Source organism: Miniopterus natalensis, chromosome 9, assembly GCF_054644295.1.
Source record: "Miniopterus natalensis isolate mMinNat1 chromosome 9, mMinNat1.hap1, whole genome shotgun sequence".
Classification (NCBI taxonomy): domain Eukaryota; kingdom Metazoa; phylum Chordata; class Mammalia; order Chiroptera; family Miniopteridae; genus Miniopterus; species Miniopterus natalensis.
Genome location: NC_142089.1, coordinates 56,383,602 through 56,406,830, shown reverse-complemented (window position 1 = coordinate 56,406,830; position 23,229 = coordinate 56,383,602). Strand labels below are relative to the sequence as shown.

Below are 23,229 nucleotides of genomic sequence, written 5' to 3'. Positions count from 1 at the left end.
AGCACCCTGCTAAAGCGCAAGACCTCAACTCACCTACTTGAATTTAATTTTGCTAAAGGAGGCTGGGCAGCTCTGTTAGAGACTCAAGACCTTCCTTCAGCTTAGGAATCTTACCCTGAAAAATCTAGTTATACCTTTAAAAAATAGTTTGCTAGAAGTTTATAAGAACACCAAACACTTTTTGGCCTGGGCCAATGAATTTTATAAAAAAATGTTTGTATAGCATTTACTTATACTGAATTCATTTACCATGTGCTTTCTTACACTGTGTAACACATGAGCCAGAAAGAAAATAATTACCTTGGTGGACTACTGATTTCTTTAAAAAAAATCAAAAGAAATATTTATAGACGTGATCAGGGAGATGATAAAGTTCATAAAAAGAATGGTTTATAGATTAAACTATAACATGTACATATAACAAACTATAAAATAAACAACAAAAAAACTAATGGCTACAATGTCACTGTATATCCTGGAATTCTCTGGCAACCAAATATCTTTGACAAAATGTACTGACACCCCCAGAATACCCAAAGAAGGGTGATTCTTTTCCTGTACCTATGGCTGACATTGACAATGAAATAATCCACTGTTTCCCAGAGGCTGGGACCTTACTCCCGAATTCTTCTCAGTGTCCTATTTCCTTTACTTCTGGCCATTGACACATGCTATCTCACTCAGGATGTGCTAACCAAATATGTAAAATACAATCATTTCAAGAAACAAAGCTGCTTATTTCCATCTCTAAGCAGTGATGTCAAAAACAAGAAGCCCTGCCACAGAAATGACCTTCCGCATTATTCCACGTGGATGTGTGAAATAATGAGGAATTTCCACATTATTCGCCTCTGGCTAGGAGTCTTAATATGCATTAAATGTAGACGTCAGGAGACCTAGTTGTAAACTGGGCTGGTTTTCATGATTTGAGTGAAGCTATTAACCCCTCCCCCCCACCTTCCCCGTGCTTCTCCGTCACATTCCACACGGTCAGGCTCCAATCACAGCTGAGCCCTGGGATGCAGATGGATGCTCTCTCTCCCTCTCCGGTCTTCCGCACACACCCTTCTTCCTAGGAACATCAGTTGGACCGATACATCGAACGTGTAGTAGAAAGAGCTCTCGAGCAGGGGTTGAAACACTTGGGTTCCATCCCAGATTCACCACTAGGAAGCTTCAGACCTCAGGTCAAATGACTATGAGCCTCAGTTTCAGTATCAGTAAAGGAGACTAGAGCAGAGGCTGGATAGTGACTACTTTAGGTTTTGTGGGCCAAGAAGCAAAACTGAAAATTGTGTAGGTGCTTATATAATGAGAGAAAAAATTTCATACATTTTTAAGTGATGAAATTCAAAATATAATAACAACTGAACATAATTTTTTTGTAATATAGGCCCACTAATGAGAACAATGGAATTTATTCAGGGACACTGAAATTTGAATTTTCATATGATTTTTATGTGTGACAAGATATTATTATTCTTTTGACTTTTACCCCCAACCATTTAAAACTTTAAAAGCCATTCTTAGCTTCAGGGTGTGGGTTGATTTGGCTCCCAGGCTATAGTTTCCTTTCAGATATGTGTCTTTGTCTCTAGGTTTCAACCTGTGGAATTCCTAATTGTATATCATAACTGATTTTCATGGGGTTTTGTTTCTTGACTGTCCTCTCCCAACTTTTTTTTTTTTTTAATTTTATTTATTGATTTTAGAGAGAGAAACACTGATTTGTTGTTCCACTTTATTTATGCACTCATTGGTTGATGCTTTTAAGTTCCCTGACCAGGGATCGAATTTGCAACTTTGGTGTCTAAGGGCGATGCTCTAACCAACTGAGCTACCTGGCCAGGGCCCAACTCTTCTAGACGCTACAATCAGAGCCTCCTTTGAAACTACCAGGTCAAGCTAACTAGAGCTTTCAAGCTCAAGTCTCACCACAGCCACTGTCCAGTGAATCCAACATGAACCACCTTGCTAAATACTCTCACTTCTTATTACATCTGGGTATGCCTGTTGCAATCCTCTGTGCATGACCTCTATCTTTTTACGTTTCCTGCCTCTAGTGTTCTCAGGATGTTCCATGGAACACTCCTCTCAAAAAGTTTCTATGAAAGAGTGTCTTGCTCAAGTAAGTTTGGCAAATGTTGCATATTGCATCGCCCCTTGGCAAAGCATAATGCAGACTCATATTTAAAGGCTCTGAAGTATCCTGCTGCAAAAATATGATAAAAAAGGAAATGTTTAATGCTTTTGCGATAAAACCCATTACTAGCCTGTGGAAGAAACTCTGGAGTGCCCTCTCTTTGAGTGTCTGTCATTTGGGGAACTAAGTTTGATATCTAGAGAATTCCCTCTCTTATCTTGGCGGGAAGCAGAGTCCACTTCCCACTAGAGGAACTGACACCACCAGATTGTGTTCCCAGCTGCCTTAAAGCTCGAGTGTGAGCATTCGTAACTCCGCCAATCAGCGCTCAGACTTGGACGTTGAATTGTGGCAGTGTCACAAAGAAGCAGAAATCGTGAAGAACCTATTTGGTGGGAGGGCAAGGGCTGTAGTAGCAGCAGAACCAAGTCCTCAGGGGCAGCACTGGTGCCCAGGGTTGGTCACTGGCCAGGGTATCTCTACCATTTTGCTTTTGTGCTATGATTTTGGCTTTTTTGCTGACTTTGTGCTGGTTTTTCAAGCTTAATTCTGCAGCCTTTTCAGTGATAATGAGCTAACATCCTTTCAAAAAAAAAAAAAGTCTTTTCTGCCTAACGACAGAGTTAGTATTTGTTGCCTCCAACTATGAATCTGATACACTGCTTAAGTCATTAGAAGACTCTTTAAAACATCTTCTCTCAGGAATTCGTACCAACCTCCATTCCCAGTGGGTGAATCAACTCACATTTCTGAGTATATGCATATCTAAATATTTATGCATCAAATTTGATGTTTTATTTTTAAATTTTATAACAATTTTGGTCTACCTCATAGAATCATGAGGATCCGAAGGTTAGAAGGAACCTTAAAATTAGTTAAAATCCCATATGAAACCTGAATCTCTGATTCCCTTTAACAACCTTCCTACTAAGTGGTTGATAATCTATATCTGGACACTTTTATTGATAAGAAAGTCACCTCTTCCTTCTCAAATATTCATTCAATCTTTGGACAGCTTTTTGGGAAAGGTGAGACATCTTCTCCTGCTTGTCCTAGTTCTAATACTTATGGGTACTCCCAATAAGCTTCTTCTTCTATTTAAGTCTTCCAAATTTTTGAAGACGAATTTGTGGACTACTCTCTGTCCCTTCTCTACTCAGTTTTCCCCATCATTACACTAACCTGTTCCATCAGAGAGGCACTTCTCATCATGAGTGGGTTCCAGTTTTGCCACATCTCTATTAAATAAGTCTCTTCACAGTTCTGAGAAGAGTGTTCCTCACCCATTCAGTTGTCACGGTCATCATATGGCTCCGAGGATGCTCAGACACAGATTATCAGATTTTTGAGACAACCTAGCCAAAGATATTCTACTTTGGCCATAAACTATCTTCAGCATAAAATTTTTCATGTCCTACCAAGAATCCTCCCTTATCCAAGACAGGATTGTGTCACATACTCATCCCTCGTCTATCTTTCAGACACTGTCAAGAAGTCAATAAATGTGGTGTCAAAAGTACTACTGGTCTTAGGTTTCATTATATTAAACTAGAAAAAACATTAACCTGCTTATACATTTACAGAATTCATGGCCAGCTAACAGCTTAATCAAAAATTCATGTAGTGATTTAACTGTATGACAACTGGGTGAAACCAATGCCTCTCAAAATAATTATTTATACTTTTAATTATAGATTTAACAATAAAAATAAAACCAAAATATTATCACTAATGATAAATCTCTAGACCTGTAGTCTTTAAAGTATGGTCACAAAACCAGCAGCAGCAGCTTCACCTGGGACTTTTTAAAACTGCAGACTCTTGGATCCTACACCAGACCTACTAAATTGGGAACCCGGGAGTGGGGCCCAGGAATCTGTGTTTTAACAAACAATTCAGGAAATTCTGAGTTTTAAAGCTTCATAATCCTTTAAGATCTGAAGATTTCTCATTTATCTTAGAATGGGCTCTAGCCTTTTACATGTGCGTAAAGTCATAGAGTTCTAAAAATCAGTATGAATTCTGCCCTCATTGCCCGCCTTTCTGGAATTCCTCTAACAATCCATCGTTTTCAAAAATAATACCTGGTGATTAATATGTTTATTAGCCAACACTATGCTCACAGCTATATTTAGCATGAACCATAAATTATAAAAGTCTAGACGATAACACATTTGCGGGTGGGGTAGAAGAAAATAGTTCCCATTTTCCGCCAGAGGATGATCACTTTCCTCTCTTGGCAGAGCTGAGTTCTAACAGGTCCCCCCCTTCTTACCACATTACCATCGCTCTCTTGCCCCTTTTAGCTCGCACGAATTTTTTCATTTTCCTTCTCCTTCACATTTTAACCTAGGAAACTACTCATTTATTTTGTTTTTTCTTGTTTCAGAGATGTTAAGTTTTCCTTAACTTGGCTTTACTGTTGCAAATTATGGTTCATTTTTAAAGCATGGCTGCTGGAAAAAGCTTCTAAGAAGCCCTACTGTTGCATTATAGAGCCAGGCCTTTCATTTTGAATTGCCTTTCTAGACACGCATGTAGATTTCAAATCTGTCCTACTGCATCACAGAAAAAGATTTACGAATAACTCATGATCACAGTATTTTTAACAAAGGTTTCTGCTCCTATGACAGATTTGGGAAGCTAAAAAGTTTCATGAAACTTTCTAAGTAGTTAAGACCTTTCCAAAACGAAAAGTGAGTTCTGTCATTAACTAATTAGTTTAAAATACTTCCAATGTGATGTTTATGTAAAACATAGGAAAAGAGACTAAAGATATGTTGAGCAACTACTAGGAACTGTGCCTAGTGCTTATATAGTTTTTCATAAATTCTCCATGACAACTTGTAAGTTAGATTAAAAACTGCTGCTTGGTGTTTTGGTAATTTGTCTGCGGTCACATGCCTAGCAAGTGGTAGTCAGGCCATTCTCAGAGGATGCTTAGCATGATTTAATGTCTTTATCTACACTACACACTGCAATAGCAGATACTCAAAAGACTGAACCAAGGGAAGAATAAATTTACTTACATTGTTGTTGGTCACAGCAAAGTACTGCAAATTACTCAAATATTGGATTTCTTCTGGAATGAAGGTCAGGTGGTTATAGCTTAGATCCAAATAATGTAGTTTGGTGCATAGAAAAAGCTGCAGGGGCAGATTCTCAATATTATTATGGTCCAAAGACAGCTGCTCTAGATTAGATAACGCCCCAATTTGGGCAGGAATATAAGCAATGTTATTGTGCCACAATTTTAAGCAGGAAAGATTCTGGAGATGCTGAAAGCTAATGATCTCCTCCACAGTTTTAAGGTTATTTTCTTTTAAGTCTAACTCATGCAGATTGTTCAGGCTGAAGATGGAGTGTGGAATGCGTTCAAGGTCACAGCTGAGCAGCTCTAGGCTTTTCAGATTGACCATTTTTTTCAGGTTGTTCAACACAACCAGTTTGCTTCCCTCGTTATTGAGGGACAGTTTCTGCAGGAAAGGCAGGTGGTCTGTAATGACTTGTGGGATCCGGGACAGGCTGCTCTTCAAGTAGAGGGTCCTCAGGTTTTTTAAGTCCTGAAAGCTCTCCAAATGCATGGTACTCAGCTGCTCAGGGAGAACACAGCCAGACAGATAAAGTTCCTTGAGATTCTTCAGGTGAAATACCCAGCGTGGAATTTTCCCCATTTCTGTAAATTTCAGGCGGAGGATTTTTAGATTCTCCTCTAGAAAGGCCAGGGCAGGATGGTCGACCACCAGAGATGAATGGTACACATGGAGCTCCTTGAGGTTGACCAGCTGGGAGACGGTGGAGGGCAGCTTGACCTCGGGAATCAGCTCCAGGCTGAGCACTTCAATTTCAGTCAGCTCAAAGACATTGTCTGGAAGCCCGTTTAGCATAAAAAGATGCAGTTCTACCTTGTCCTGGGAATTTTTCACCAGCTTGCTTTTCAGTTTCTCCACCGTCCACTCGTTATTGAGGTTGATCTGCTTCAGTTTGTTCTCGCTGACCTCCGAGAGGAAAATGGAGAAGCGTTTGGAATAAAGGGGGTCGTACTGATCAGCCAGATGGAGTATGAACGCGAAGTCATTCTTCACGTCGGGTATGTCGCTGTAGTTGCTTTTCTCCCGCAGTGCCTCAAAGGAATATTGCTTCAGGGAGCTCCTCAGCATCCACCACAAGCTGTAGGAGGAGGTGAGACCATAAAGTATAACCAGAATGACATAAAACGAAGCTAGGACCTTAAATATTTCCGCCAAGGAGTAGACACACTGGTAACGTTTATACCCCGTGAAAGCCTGCACGTCAATCGAACAGTCAATCTCAAGAGTGATATAGGTTAAAAAATATGGAACATAACTTATGATGAAGACAAACAAGATGACCTTGACAATTATCTGCTTTAGATACACTCTGTAAATGATATCCTTCTGCTCCACGTGCGTACGGAACCTTTTCACTTTTTCAAAGATGGCTTTGGCCTGTTCACCCTCCTTCTTGTCCAGGACACTGGAGGTCGGGCTTTCTATGCCAGCCGACTCCAGGCCAGGCTGCGGGTAAGGCAATGACTGCTTACTGGCATCCACGTCAGCTGAACACCCCGAGGATGAGAGCAGAACCTTGGATTTGGAGAGTGTCAGGGGCCTCACTGACTGCTCCGCCACTGTTTCCGACAGGGCGCGGGTGGTCCACGGAGAATCGAAGCACTTGTGAAGGATGGCCACAAAGTGCTCCAGCCTGGAGCTGGTGCTGGGGTAGTGAAGCCAAAAGTTGCTGCAGGCTGCAAAGATGAGCGTGTGCAAGAGCACCAGGTAGGGGAAAAACTTTGCGAACCAGTGGAGCTGCTTCTCGTAGCAGACGGCGTCGATGTAGGAGTACTGCTGGCGGTGGAGGTCGTTCTGGATTCTGAGGGGGAGTGGAAGAGGCGTCCCGGGATTGGAGGACGCATTCACGCTGGCTTTCAGGATGTGCCAAGGCACGGTGCAGTGATTGTCAAATTCCACCTTGCATGGAAGACAGCAGAGAACCCTGCTCTGCGTCAGCTGCAGAGCACCGGCCAGCACGGCCACCAGCAGCATGACCAGGGTGATGTAATACCAGAAGACGTCCCACCACGGTTTTAGGATATGATAAGATGATTGGGCGTCTGCTAGACATTTTAGTTCTGTTAGTGTAATCATGACTTTCCCTTGTAGGAGTACAGAAACTGAAAGAGAAAAATAAAAGAAAAACCACTGAAGTAAAAGTATCCAAAACAAGCATTTAACTCTAATGCTTGTACATACATAGCCTACCTGAGTAGGATTTAGCTCAGGGGCAAACCCCTGAAGGCAGGGCTGATCAGGGAGCACAGAGGCCTCTGGTTTCATGTGAAAATGTGTCCTCTAAAGTACCTTAGGTGAGAAGCCATTTGGTGATAACCAGACTGGGTGGGGCAGGACGTGAAGCAACAATCTCAGAGTTTCCTCCTGGATTTTTACATCATGCTAAGCTATTAAGAACCAGAATCCAAATTTTCTGCAGTCAACATTGGGAAAAGCTGTTCTCCTGTTACTTGTTCCTGGCTGTATTTTATACTGCCTAAAAGGTCTGAATAAGCTCTTTTCCACATCCTACCCCCACGTCTGAAGCACTGGTTTTAGCCTAAGAATTGTGTTTCAGTCGCTATGAGGAACCTCTTTTGAGCAAGCACTGCTTTATAAAATTATCCCTTTGGATAATTCTAGAGGGTTCTGCCAATTCTATGTTCAAATGCATTATCTTTCCCCCAAGCCTTTGTATCTTAAGCTCATGTCCAACTTAGAAGATTTAAAAGCTGACAAACAATAGTAATGGCTTAAGAAGGGCCTGGGAATAAATACTCAAAGCAATATTCCACTACAGAGACTCCGATGTTTAAGGTTTCCATGGCAAAATATTAATAGAAGAAATGATTAAGGGCATAGTCTATTATTAAATGATTTTTGCCTTCAGAAAAACAAGGTGGATTTTGCATTTTCATATTCAGAAAGAAACATTACATAAAACATTAAAATTAATTAAGGCATTAAAAAGGTTAAAAAAATCAATTGTTTTTTAAAAAAATAGTTAATTAGTAAAATCCAGACCACCTATAAAATGGCACAGAGTAACACAGACAAAAGGAAATATTTAATAACGTATTTGGTAAGAAAAAAGAAAATCACAGCAGCATGCTTATCTTTTGCTGGTGGTCAAGTCTGAACCTATGTCCAAGGGCTTGTCTTGTACTTTCTTGAATCTGAAGTCTTATCATCTTTCCTGGGTCTGAGTTTCTCTTTCTAGATATCCTAGTACTGGTAGCACCCCACAAGGAAGCAATTTTGAGCTAATCTGTCCCCCTTCTAGAGACTGGCATTCTGCCTTGAACCCCAGAATTCCATTACAGATGCCCTGCTACCTGTTAATCAGTGTGTTCTCTTTTACTGACCCTGAACCCTATACCTTCGTGCTCTCCCACTTGTTAGGGCACCCCATGGTCCCTGATTCTAACTGATGGACTTGCATCCTCTCTGGACATCATATCATATGGATTTGACTTCCTCTTAGGACCGGTGGCTTGATTATACAACGCTCTAGGGCTTCTTTCTTTTAGTTTAGTGGGTCTATTTCTAACTCTCAGCTCCTCCCATTCTGCCTCATCCAACTGCAGTTAACCATAATTATGTGTCAAGACAAGAAAAAAACCAAACCCAAGAGGATTATATAAGACAAACAGAAAGTTCTGGACTTAGACCCCCAAATGCTATAAACATGGTGGCAGGCAGGGTGGTAGAAAACATTGCTGGATGAACATGTGAAAAATACCTAGGGATTTTAGTTGCCACAAATATATCTTTTTAGCTAATAGTGTGATAGCTATTATGCTAACTACAGCTATGTTAATGCTAACTATAGTTATAATATTACTATAATCTGGAACCACATTAACAGATGAACCCAGATAAAGGCACAACAGTCATTCTGTGCCTGTCTGGTGAGATCACACCTGGAACGAAATGCTCAGTCATAGGTTAAAAATTAAGTTGGCAACAAAAAAGTCAGGAGCTACTTGTCTGCAAACCATTATCCACAGAGAAACAAAGGTAACTGACGATATTCAGCTGCGATTATGGGAAGGTGGATCCAGATGGCAGTGAAATAGATGGAAACCACACTCACCTCCTCCCAGGACTGAAATAGAATTACACCGAAATTGTAGAATAATCCTGAAAAACCAACTGAAGACTAGCTGAACAGTCGTGTTATAACCAAGGATTTACAGAAGAAGCCACATTGAGACTGGTAGGAAGGGCAGAGACATGAAAAGGGCTGTCCTTGCACCCACATGTGGTGGCTGAAAATCTGGAGGGCTATCTTAGCTGCAAAGGTCCCTCCTTATGAGCAAGGGTTCTCAACCCCATACTGGGATCCCCAGCCCAGAACACCAGAACCAGGAAGAGGAGCCCAAATAAGGTTTGGCTGTGAAAATCAGTGGGGATTCTGACCACCAGGGAGAGACAGGAGTCTGTTAGAAACCCAGGCACTCTCTTTAAAGGCCAGAAAGAAAAATCTCATCCATGGCCACTCACTGTAGGCTATGGTGGAAGGAAGGCAGATCAGAGAGGACTGGAGTCATTCAGGGAGACACTGGGTTGTGTGCCTTAGGGTAGAGCGCTGAAGAGACAGCTGCCAAGGTTCCTGTGCTGAGTTCCTCCCTAACACCGCCCACCGACATCATCTTTCCTGGGTCCACTGCTCTCCAGGCCGTGTCAGCCTAGGGGAATGCACTATCGTCACCCACCTGACTCCCTGGGGCCAGCCTGGTCAGCAATGCAGACTTTCTTGTGGAGCTCTTGAGGAGATTCTACCACACTCAAGGGGTACAAAAGACAACAGGGAAGGGCTGAGTTGTGTGATTCTAGGGCAAGGGCCAATTTTCCCTCACACAACTAACCAGAGCCACCACCATTTCTGTGTACAGCACTCCCTCCACACATCCATATCTTGGCTATTTTCACCTAATGAATTCTGCTGGCCTCACTCTGACGACACCCTGAGAGCCCACCCCACCACACAGGTCCGCTGGGCCCAGGCAGGTGACATTGGCCTTGGTGTATACTGAGACTTTTGCTGAGTGGCTTCAGACCCAGCACCTGTGCTGAGTTTAAATATGTATCAATCTGGTGAATACTACTCACCCCTACCTACCTGGTGATTCATTAAGAACCTACCTGACACAACTCACGTACCACCAGATGCATTTCCAGACTAACAGGCAGCCCACAGGCAGAAGTGTGTCTTGGGTGCCTTGGGCCTTTTGCTGACCTGCCCCCAGGCTTGGTGCTGGTAGAAGCCAGGCTTGGTACACAGCTTGGCCCCTCCCTCTTAAGCCCAGCAGAGGCAGCCACAAACTATAGATTTCTTTGTAGCTCCAAACATGTAATCTGGGGCTGATCATAGGCAGCTCTTGACATTGACCTGCACTAGAGTTCCCCAAAAGAGGCCCTTGAACCAACATACAAGGTGATAAGCTTCTGGCCACATAAAGCATGGCTGAATATGTCCATATGGGCACAACCAAAAGGAGATGTCAGCAGGCACCAGAACCCGGGGTGTGACTTCTACTTTGTGGGGTCAGTGCCTGCATAACAACTCATACACTATGATCAAGATCAATCCTCATAGTCAGCCAGTCTGAGAGTCAACACCATCAAGACAGGCCAATAGCACTCAAGACTCAACTACAACAGGAATGCTCACATAAACCAAACAAGAGACATTCCTGAAGCACCTAGCTCAGGTGATAAGGGAGCATGTGCCACCAAGCCCCACAGGACACCTACTACATTAGGCCACCATACTAAGACTGGGAGGCAAAGCAGATCCACTTAATATACAGAAACAAATACAGAGAGGCAGCCAAAATGGGAACACAAAGAAATGTGCCTCAAATGAAAGAACAGGAGAAATCTCCAAAAATGAACTAAATGAAATGGAGGCAAGCAATTTACCACATACAGAGTTCAAAACAATGGTTATAAGGATGCTCAAGAAACTTAGGGGAAGAATGAATGAACTCAGTGAAAACCTCAACAAAGAGACAGTAAACATAAAAAAGGACATAGAAACAATAAAAAAGAACCAGTGAGGCTAATTTCACTTAGCATAATGCTCTTGAGGCCAGAGAAGGATAAGTACCATATGACTTCACTCATATGTAAAATCTAATGAACAAAATGTTGTAGAATTGTGCACCTGAAACCCGTATAATTTGTTAGTGTCAACCCAATAAGTTCAATAAAAAAGGGGAAAAAGAAACAGAGGAGTGACATATGCTATAATAAATAAAGCAAAAGAAAAGAAAAAAAAACACACCTAGGAAATACCCAAAATTCCATACATTTCTCCTAAACATATGAAATGCATAAAACTTTTGGATTGGCATTTGACTTTGTATTTCATTGATACATTATTGTAAAAAATGCTCTGCCTTTTTCCTCAGTGAAATCAAACAAAAGTCACAATGTCTGCTCTTCCAGAGCATTCATGACTTCAATAAACCTGTTTTATATACAGCTGTGGCGATACTTAGATATGTAAGCATTTTAGTTGATTACAAAATATACATAGGATCAACATAAAGCTGACTGTACAGCTAATTTTAATGGGTGTGATGGGTAATTTAAAAGGGTGCGATTCCAGGTTCCTACTCCAAATCACAGCAGTAAGTGATTTCAGCAGGTGTCTAAATTATGGTGTGTTTCAAAATGAACAGGAAGGTCAGACTATAATTTTAGGTTGAAAATGTAAAGGCTATTTTCTAAATTTGGGACTCAAATACAAAAGTGGCTTTGCTATCACTATTAAATTGTCCTTGAAGACTCCTAATTAGATCACTGCCCTTAAAAGCTGCCTCCTAAGGCAGCTTAATCAGTTTGGTTATTCTTTTAAAGAGCTTTGTTTACAATGAAAACTTCCAGTAGATTGCTAAAAATAATAAAAATAAACACACAGACATTGAAACTTACACTCTTAAAAAACAAAAAGAAAATAAATCAGTGACTAAAACTGGCAGAATTTCCTTTACAGCTTGCCTTTGGTTTATAAATTTCTATTTCCTGCCCCAGGGAGGGTAGTGGAGGCTAGATTATGGTGCTTTACATGCAAAATGTCTTCTGGATTTTGCTAGTTTGTTGCTAGGTGATCAAGGCTGCATATTCAGTACAAACTATTAGTTTATGCTTACAAAAGTTCAAAGATGTACAGAAGGCTGATTTCTGGATATCTGTGGTTGTTGTTACATTAGTTCTCCTTATTCAAAAACTTCCATATTGTTGATCAGTGTTGACAAATGGCACACTCACAAACACAGTGAACTTCCATCTACTTCATAAAAAATCATTATTAATATTGATGAAATCAGTCTTTATCTAACACTTTATTTGTTGGATCAGCGTGAAAACCTTTCCTCTTTTCCCACCCCTAGGACTGGAAGAGCAGGTGAGGGGATGATTCCCTCTGAGGGGAACACCTCAAATTGGGGTTGTGATTGGCTCCTGGCACTGTTCTCTTGGGCAACTGCTTCCTGATCCACAGAGATATCATGGTTCCCAGAGAGATGATCAGTGTATCAGAAAACACCCAATCAGAGAAGCAAAAAGAAAAATAATTTTAAAAAATAAGAAGAGTTTAAAGGAGATCTGGGACAATATGAACAACAATGTCTGCATCAGAGGGTTACCATACGGAGAAGAGAATAAGATAGGGATTGAGAACATATATGAAGAAACAATAACTGAAAACATCCCTAACCTGGTGAAGGAAAAAGACAAACAAATACAGAAAGTGCAGAGTACCAAAGATGATGAACCCAAAGAGGCCCACACCAAGACATATCATAATAAAAATGGCAAAGGTAAAAGACAAAGGGAGAATCTTAAAAGCAACAAGAAAAAGACAGTTACCTACAAAAGAGCTGTCACAAGACTGTCAGCTGATTTATCAACAGAAACATTTCAGGTCAGAAGAGATTGAAACAAAACATTCAAAGTGATGAAAAGTAAAGACCTATGACTAAGACTACTCAACCTGGCAAGGCTATCATTTAAAATTGAAGGAGAGCTTCCAAGACAATAAAAAGCTAAAGGAGTTCATTACAACCAAACCAGTATCACAAGAAATATTAATGGGACTTCAGAAGAAGAAAAACTGAAACATAATTAAAAAAATAAAATGGCAATAAACAATCACTTGAAATGTAAATGTACTGAAAATTCCAATCTAAAGACCTAGGGTAGCTGAATGAATAATAAAACAAGAGATACACACACACATATATATATGTTGTCTACAAGAGACCCACCTCAGAATGAAAGACACACACTGACTGAAAGTAAAGAGATGGAAAAAAAAAATCATGCAAATGGAAACAACAACAACAAAAAAAGTGGGGTAATAATACTTATATCAGACAAAATAGACTTTAAAACAAACACTATAATAAGAGACAAAGAAGAATATTACATAATGATAAAGGGATCAATACAACAAGAGATATAATCCTTGTAAAAACTTATGCACCCAAGATAGGAGCATCTAAATATATAACACAAATATTGATGGACACAAACAAAGAGACTGAATAATACAGTCATAGTAGGGAGATTTTAACACCATACTGGCATCAATGGATAGATCATCCACTACAAATCAACAAGGAAACAGTGGCCTTAAATGATATACTAGACCAGATAAATTTAATTGATATTTTCAGATCATTTAACCCCAAAGCATCAGAATATACATGCTTTTCAAGTGCACATATTCTCAAGAATAGACCACATGTTAGACCACAAAACAACCACAACAGTATGAAACTAGGAATTAATTGCAAGAAAAAAACTGAAAAAATGCACGAACACATGGAGGCTAAATAACATGTTACTAAACAACAAATGGGTTGAAAATGAGATCAATGAAGAAATAAAAATAATTCCACGAGACAAAAGAAAATGAATATACAACAACCCCAAATCTGTGGAACACAACAAAAGCTTTCCTAAGAGGAAAATTCATAGCAATTCAGGCCTACCTCAAGAAACAAACAAAAAAACAAACAAAACTCAAATAAACAATCTAACCTTACATCTAAAGAAACTATAAAAAGAATACCAAAGAAAGCCTAAAGAGAGTAGAAGAAAAGAAATAATACAAATCACAGCCAAAATAAATAAATTAGCATCTGAAAAAAACAATACAAAAGGTCAATAAAAACCAAGAACTGGTTCTTTGAAAAGATAAGTAAGACTGATAAACTCTTAAGGAGACTCATCAAGAGAAAAGAGAGAGAGGACCCAAATAAATGAAATCAGAAATGAAAGAGAAGTAACAACTGACACTACAGACTATAAAAAAATATTACAAACAACTTGGAAAATCTGAAAGAAATGGATAAATCTCTAAAAACATACAATCTTCCAAAGCTGAATTAAAAAGAAACAGAAAATCTGAACAGACTGGTTACCACTAGCGAAACTGAAAATGTAATTAAAAAACTCCCAACAAACAGAAGTCCTGGACAAGATGGCTTTGCAGGTGAATTTTACCAAACATTCAAAAAGAACTAACACCTATCCTTTTCAAACTATCACAAAAAATTTGAGAGAAGGGAAAACTCTCAAGCCCATTTTATAAGGCCAGTATTATACTCATTCTAAAACCAGATAAAGACACTACAAAGAAAGAAAATTGTAGGCCAATATCCCTGATAAACATACAAACAAAATCCTCAACAAAATATTAGCAAACCAAATTTAGCAATATAGTAAAAAGACCATACAGCATTATCAAGTGGGATTTATTCTGGGGATGCCAGGCTGGCATAATATCCACAAATCAATTAGCATGACAAACCACATAAAAAATAAAAATGAAAAATCCTATGATAATATCAATAGATGCAGAAAAAGCATTTGACAAAATCCAGCATCCATTTATGATGAAAACTCTCAGCAACATGGGAATAGAGGAAACATACCTCAATGTAAAAAAGGCCATATATGACAAATCTGTAGCTAACATCATAGTGAATGGGCAAAAACTAAAAGTGTTTCCCTTAAGATCAGGGACAAGACATAGATGTCTACTTTCACAACTCTTATTCAACATAGTACTGGAAGTCTTAGCCACAGCGATCAGACAAGAAGAAATAAAAGGCATCCAAACTGGAAAGGAGGAAGCAAAACTGTCATTATAGGCAGATGACATGATACTGTATACAGAAACCCTAAACAGTCTACCAAAAAACTACTGAAACTGATAAATGAATTCAGTAAAGTAGTAGGACACAAAATAAATATTCACAATCAGTTGCATATCCATACACCAATAATGAACTATCAGAAAGAAAAACTAAGGAAACAATCCCATTTATAATTGCCTCAAAGAAAAATAAAATACCTTAGAATAAATTTAACCAAGAAGGTAAAAGATCTGTACTAACAAAACTGTCAGACACTGAAGAAAGAAAATGAAGAAGGTACAAATAAATGGAAACATATACTGCGCTCATGGGTAGAAAGAATTAACATGATTAAAATATCCATTCTACCCAAAGCGAGCTATAGATTCAGTGCAATTCCAATCAAAATACTGATGGCGTTTTTCACGTAACTAGAACAAAATGCAAACATTTATATAGAACCACAAAAGGCTCTGAATAGCCACAGCAATCTTGAGACTGAAGAACAAAGTTGGAGGAATCATGCTACCTGATATTAAACTATACTACAAGGCTATAGTAATAAAAAAAGCATGGTCCTGGCATAAAAACAGACACATAGATCAATGGACCAGAATAGAGAGCCCAGAAATAAACCCACGCCTATATAACCAATTAATACTATACAAAGAAGGCAAGACAGTCTTGTCTATAGGTAAAGACAGTCTATTCAATGGATGCTGTTGAGAAAATTGGATAGAAACACATGCAAAAAATGAAATCAGACCGCCCTTTTACACCATATACAAGAATGAATTCAAAATGGATTAAAGACTTAAATACGGGGTGTCCCCCCAAAAATGTATACATACTTTAATAGCTGATAGCTCAATTGATGTTTCTTTCTTTTTAGATTTAACCCACTGGAATTAATAATGGCAGTCAGTGTGTATACATTTTTGGGGGGGAAACCCTGTATAAGGCCTGAAGCAATAAAACTCCTAGAAAAAAAATCAGCAGTAAAATGTCTGACATTTCTATTAACAATATTTCTTCTGACATATCTCCTCAGGCAAGGGAAACAAAAGGAAAAAATAAACAAATGGGACTACATCAAACCATAAAGCTTTGCACAGCAAAAGAAACCACCAACAAAACAAAAAGACAACGTACGTACTAAATGGATGAAGATATTCACCAATGATACATTCGATAAGGGGTTCATATCCAAAATTTGTATAGAACTCATACACTCAACACCAATAAAACAAACAATTCAATTAAGAAATGGGCGCAGAAGACCTGAATAGACACTTATCCAAAGAGGACCTACAGATGGGTAATAAACATATGAAAAAATACTCCATATTTCTAATCATCAGAATAATAAAAATTAAAACCACATAGAGATATAACTCATACCTGTCAGAATGGCTCTCATCAATAAATCAATAAATTGCAAGTGTTGGTGAGTATGTGGAGAAAAAGGAACTCTTGTGCATGGCTGGTGGGCATGGAGATTGGTACGACCACTATGGAAAACAGTCGGAGGTTTCTCTAAAACTTAAACATGGAATTGCTTCATGACCCAGTGATTCCACTTCTGGGTACATATCCAAAGAAACTCCAAACACTAATTCAGAAGAATATATGCACCCCTATGTTCACTGCAGCATTATTTACAAAAGCCAACGTATGTAACCACCCCAAGTGCCCAGCTATAGACAAGTGGAAACAAAAAGCAGTGGTACATATATACAATGGAGTATTACTCGGTCATAGAAAGAGAATGACATCTTTATCATTTGGGACATTATGGATGGACCTAGAGGGTCTTATGCTAAGTAAAATAAGTGAGTCAGAGAAAGACAAACATCATATGATTTCACTTACATGTGGAATCTAAAGAATAAAATAAATGAACAAACAAAACAGAAACAGGCTTTTAGATACAGAGAACAGACTGATGGTTGCCAGACAGGAGCAGGACTGGGGGACTGGGTAAAAAATGATAAAGGAATTAAGAAGTAAAAATTGGTAGTTACAAAAGTCACAGGGATATAAAGTACACTATAGAGAATATAGTCTATAATATTGTAATAACTATGTATGGTGCCAGGTGGGTACTGGAAATATTGGGGGGATCACTTTGTAAAGTATATGATTGTCTAACCACTACATTATACCCCTGAAACTAATACAAAGTAATACTGAATGTAAACTCTAATTGAAAAATAAAATAAAATAAAATAATAAAATAAAATAAAATAAAATAAACCAAAGAAAACAACAAAAATGAGGAGGGAAACCTGAGAATTTCTTTACATTTTTGCATGACTATTTGATGAAAGAATAAGTGATTTCCTCTAGAGGCAGAACTAGGTGGGTGACATTTCAGAAAGTCATATTTGGATTCAACTTGTGGTGGAACATCCACAGAACTGGCAATTCTGTGAAATAGTTCAGCCCTTCTCCCTCCCAGCATCTAGATGGGGGGGAGCGGGGACACACACGGGACAACGTCCGACCCTCCGGCTGTATAGGCCTGCAAAATCATTTGGGCTGGCCCTGCCAAGGCAACCATTGGCGGGACTCAAAATTAAATAAATCTAGGAGCTTTTTTCATAGCTAATTTTTAAGTCGATAATTTTGCATGGCTCTCGAATGATGTTATAAATATTCAAATGGCCCTTGTCAGAGAAAAGGTTCCCTACCCCTCATCTAGATGAATACGGTGATCATATGCCGGGGACATTGAAAAGGAATTCCTCTAATGGATGAAGAGCATGAACCAAAGCATCTCTATGGGCTCTTCCAGCTCTAAGGTCACGGCTTTATTTGTTCTCTCAAGGGTCCTGTGTTAAATTAATTCAAGATACGCAACTGAAGCTGCAGAAGAATATAAACTGAAACAGATCTAACAATGATAAAGTATTTGACAGAGAATGAATATTTATTCAACAAAGAACACAAGTTACATTTACCAAAATAATGTACTTTAAGTATTTATACTTACGACAATAAAAAAATTACTCCAATAATGTGACAATGCTTCAATCAGGAGGTCTACACCTTTTAAAATTTCTTAGACACACCATCTCTGTGTTTGTCTTCATTCTATGAGAAAGCACAGATATTTTGAAATAGTTGCAGTTACTTAAAAAATTTGAGATACTGTAGTCACAGAACTTCTCCATCGTAAGACAATATTAAAAATAAATATTTGTAAATCAGCTCACTTTCCATACTGTGGCACATCTTGGCAAAGCTATATATATAGGATCCCACTCACATATCAGATTATAGTCACTCCTCGAACGCCCTTAAATTGCAGAAAACTTACTACAGAAATTTAAACATAACAGATTTTTAAATCCCACATTTACAATACTTAGATGAGCACTTAGCTTTTCCCAAGCAATCTACAAACGTTAATTTCTCTTACTCAGTCAACATACACAGTTGGTCTTACTTGCATTTATCAGATGTCCTGTCAAACTCTGTAATTTCTACACCCTAACTTAAAACCACACATCTATCTAAATAAAAAGACTCAGTGCTCTTAAAATTTAGCCTACTGATTTCATTAGAAATAGTCACAAGTAAGTAATTTTTTAAGATACAGCTCAGAAAAATGGCTGAAATTCTCTGAAATTATATTTGTTCAATTTAGTTACTTTTATATATATTTTTTTACCTTTGAGGATTAATAAAAGCCATTCTTAGTATCTTCTTCAAATAATCATTTGCAATAAAGTCATTATATTAATCAGTTTGAAATGTGACAACATTCTAAAACAAAATGTCTGAAAGTTACATTGGATTTATCAATTTATGTGTAAAGTCTGCTTAACAATTACTAACCAGTATCCAATTATTTTGCAGGCCAAAGAGCACAGTTAGTGTGTATGACAACCTAGCTGCAGACTAATTCATGTTTAGCACCACTGGAGCATGAGTTTCTCATTCAAAATTTACTTTTCAAAGGCTTACAGCATACGATACACAACTGCATTTATACGCAGCAAGCATGATAAAGACATGTGGCGTGTGAAACGTTTTACGTATTCTTCCACTGCACTGCATCTGTGATATGCCAGCAGAGAAATTATTGCATCATTCCAGAATGCTATTCAGCCTTGATGATACTTCTGGTGTACAATACAACTTTTAAAAAATACTGCAAATACATTTTCTATTTTAAATGCAGTATTTCTATGGAAGCAGAGAAATACAAATCTCCAACTATGGTAGTATTCTTAATCATAGTGAGAAACTACTCTAACTAGTTTGTTATAGTACTCACAGTCCATTATTCTATTATGTAACTTTAACTGATTAAAGGATATCGTACTTCAGGTTCACCATGTTTATTCCAACCAAAAATTATTTGTAAAGAACTTTTATCTTTTTAAGAATTATAAACTTTTCCTCTAATCACCTAATGCAGATTTCCTTTGATGAGTTCCTTGTCAATAAAAGAGCACATAAAAATATATTATTAATAATAATCTAATATATAGTTTCCTTGTTTCAAATCACATTCATTTATATTAATTTGTTTCATACTTATAACAAACCATCGAGATAAATATTATTTTTCACATTTTATAAACAGAAAATATGGCAGGCCCAAAGAAGTTACGATGTCCAAGGTGACAAAACCAGGAAGGAACAGAAATAACAAGAACCTAGGTCCTCAGGCTCAAATCTCAAGCCTTGTCCACCAGAACACACTGTCTCATACAATCCATTTAACTAGGCCAGTCTCAGTTCTCTCAAGAGCTAAAGAAAAAGATAAATATTTAACTCTCTTCTTTAACTGCAATAGACTGAATATTTGTGTTACCCCAAATACACAGGTGAAACCTAACCCCCAATGTGATAGTATTAAGAGGTGATGCCTCTGGGAGGTGATTAGGTAATGAGGGGAAGCCCTGATGAATGGGAGTAGTGCGCCTATAAAAGGAACCCCAAAGAGCTCTCTTGCCCCCTTCTACCATGTGAGGACACAGCAGGAAGGTAGCTGTCTATCAACCAGGATGTGAGCTCTCATCCGACACAATGCACCTTGAACTTGGACTTTCTAGGCTCCAGAACTGTGAGAAATAAATATTTGTTAGGTCAGCCAACAGTTTGTCACAGCAGGCCCAACTGGTTAATTAAAATATCAATTTATCCAAACATCTGCATTGTAACTGGGCTCTATTACAATCTTTTGAAAAAACAAGGATGCACCCGGCCTGTGCTGTTCAGTGGTTGAGCATCAACCCATGAACCAGGAGGTCATGGTTCGATTCCCGGTCAGGATACATGCCCAGGTTGCTGGTTCCATCCCCAGCAGCGGGCATGCAGGAGGCAGCCGATGGAGGATTCTCTCTCATCACTGATGTTTCTATGCCTCTCTCCCTCTCCCCTCTTCTATCTAAAATCAATAAAAACATATTTTTAAAAAAAGAAAAGAAAAACAAGGGTGCAAATGCACAGTTTTCTGCGATAGCTCCAGTCACGTATTATATAATCTACTTTCTCAGCTACCATTTTTTCCTACTAAACATTTTCCACTGATCTAAGATTAAATATATAAATATATAACATCTGAATTTAATGATGTATGAAAAGTCTCAAGCATTTGTATATATTAACTGATATTAATTTTTCTCACTGAAGTGTTGAACTTAAGAGCTAGAGCATAACCGTCCTTTGTCATTACAAGATTTAATACTATTTGTGTAGGAAATTTTTTCAGACCATATTATTGCAAACAATGAGGACTCAATCCAAATCAGATCTTGATTTCTAATACACAAATGCACTAAATCAGTTCAAAGAAACAATGTTAAGAGTAAAGGATTTTATGGTCCTAATCCCATTTCTTTAGCTTTTAAACCTCATTAAAAAATCATAAAAGCTTTTCAAAGCACAAGAATTCATTAGACAATCTCACCCCAAAGTCTCTAAGACTGGGACAACATTCAAGTTAGGCATCTTCCCGTTCCACTAGTCCTTATTTTACTTTGAAAGCATTTCCAAAATAACCAGTGAAAAAATAAACAAATGATGATCAGATGGTATTTAGAGTCATTAAATGCTAGGAACTGGATGGTACTTCAAAGATCCCTGTTCTTTGACCCCAGGCAGGGATATAGCTAAACAATTCAAAATGGGGTTTGTCTCCTTACTCACACTGAAAATTGATTTAAAAGTCATTTTATATCCCTTCAAAATCTTTAGTACTACTTCAAAAAGTTTCTTGGGTTTGTCATATACCTAACTAAAATTTAAATTCACCTCTTTGAGTATTCTCTCTGGGAAACAAAGCATCAGTATCCCTGATAAATTTCCTCCTATACTTTATTCTAAATAACCCCTTGAGAGGTAAAGTGATACGATTTAAGAAGTACTAATTGGTAGTTACAAAATAGTCCTGGGGATTTAAGGTCAAGCATAGGGAATATAGTCAACAATATTGTAATAAATATCTATGGTGCCAGGTGGGCACCTCAACTATTAAAGGGAACACTTTATATAACCTATATGAATATCTGCTCTGCTGTACACTTGAAACTAACACAAAATAGTGTTGAATACAAACTGTAATAGAAAAATAATAAAGAAAGAACACCTTGAACTACTCTTCAGAGATCTGATGACAAGTACTTAAATGATCACCAGCAAGACACTTTGGTATGCCAGTTTATGTCCCTTACTAATTGTTTCAGATCTTGTCAGTATAGCAACTTTCAAACAACAAACACCCTTCCCAAATTTAGCTGTAGTTTTGAGACCTTGAAGGGAACTAAGATTTATCTAGTAAAGTGTTTCTCTTACATCAATACCAATAAAAATCACTGGAGAGCTTGTTAAAACACAAAAGAGAGAGGTAATACCCTGAGTCTCTGATTCATTAGGTCGGAAGCAGGCCCCAAGAATGTGCACGTCTAACAAATTCCTAGTTAATGTGGCTGCTGCTGGTGCAGAGACCATTTATAAGAATCACAAATAGATGACAGTGGTTCTCAATTTTGGCTTCACATTAGAATCACCTGAGGCACTATTAAAAACCCCCAAATCCAGTCCCCACTCCCGTGGAGCAATTCAATTGGTCCTGGTAAGACCAAAGTTATTATTATTATTATTATTATTATTTTCTAAATCTCCCCAGGAGGAGAAAGTCCACAAGATAGATTGTCAATAAAATATCTGGGAAAAGTGCCTACCTTTTAAGTCTTCCAGAAGTTTCACTAGATGTTTAGGATACTCCTCCCTCCACAAACTGCAAAAGAACAGCTATCTCCCCCATAAACCTCAGAGGCTCAGCCATGTGAGGCAGGAGAACAGTGAATCACTGAGCTGTAGAGATTTGCAGGATGGACTGAAGGAGGAGGGATTAGAAACAAGGGGGCAGCAGAAAGGCTATTTCAATCATGTGGGCCAGAAATAGTAAGGGAAAACTGTAATGCATTTGAAAAGAAAGCAAAGAATGAAAGTCACTGTAAATGAAAACTCATACCACTTGCCAACATCAGATAGAGGGATCCATGGAGAAGCAGGAGTCAAATGGATTCAGACTTTGATCCTATGCTATTATTGCAGCATCTTCCAGTTTCTAGCACCCAGTGCACAATAAATATTTGTGCACTAAAGGATTGAACATACAAATATGCAGAAGGCAGAAAACAACAGGCTCAGATGTTTAGAAAGGGTTTCTCTAAAGCCTTTCCCAGAGAGAGGCTGGAACTCATAGCATGCAGATGGGAAGGATGTTGGCTAACTGTTTTCCAAACCGTAAAGGCTTGGAAAGAAACACGGCTCTATTTCTCGTGATTCTGTGGGTGGTTCTCTGCTTCATGGCGTTGGCTGGCACAAAGATAGCTGG

At 38.4% G+C, this 23,229-nt stretch overlaps 1 protein-coding gene across 3 annotated transcripts in view; it reads right to left on the bottom strand.

The window, feature by feature from the left end:
• Nucleotides 1-23,229, bottom strand: part of LRRC8B (leucine rich repeat containing 8 VRAC subunit B) — a 74,329-nt gene that overhangs the window by 7,131 nt on the left and 43,969 nt on the right. For all 3 annotated transcript variants that reach the window (XM_087820575.1, XM_087820574.1, XM_016197209.2), the window contains exons 3-4: nucleotides 18,367-18,467; nucleotides 5,173-7,337 (exon numbers count right to left, since the gene is read on the bottom strand). In XM_087820575.1, the coding sequence (XP_087676701.1) occupies nucleotides 5,173-7,311 (2,139 nt within the window). In that variant the 5' untranslated portion in view covers nucleotides 7,312-7,337; nucleotides 18,367-18,467. The remainder of the gene's footprint in view (nucleotides 1-5,172; nucleotides 7,338-18,366; nucleotides 18,468-23,229) is intronic.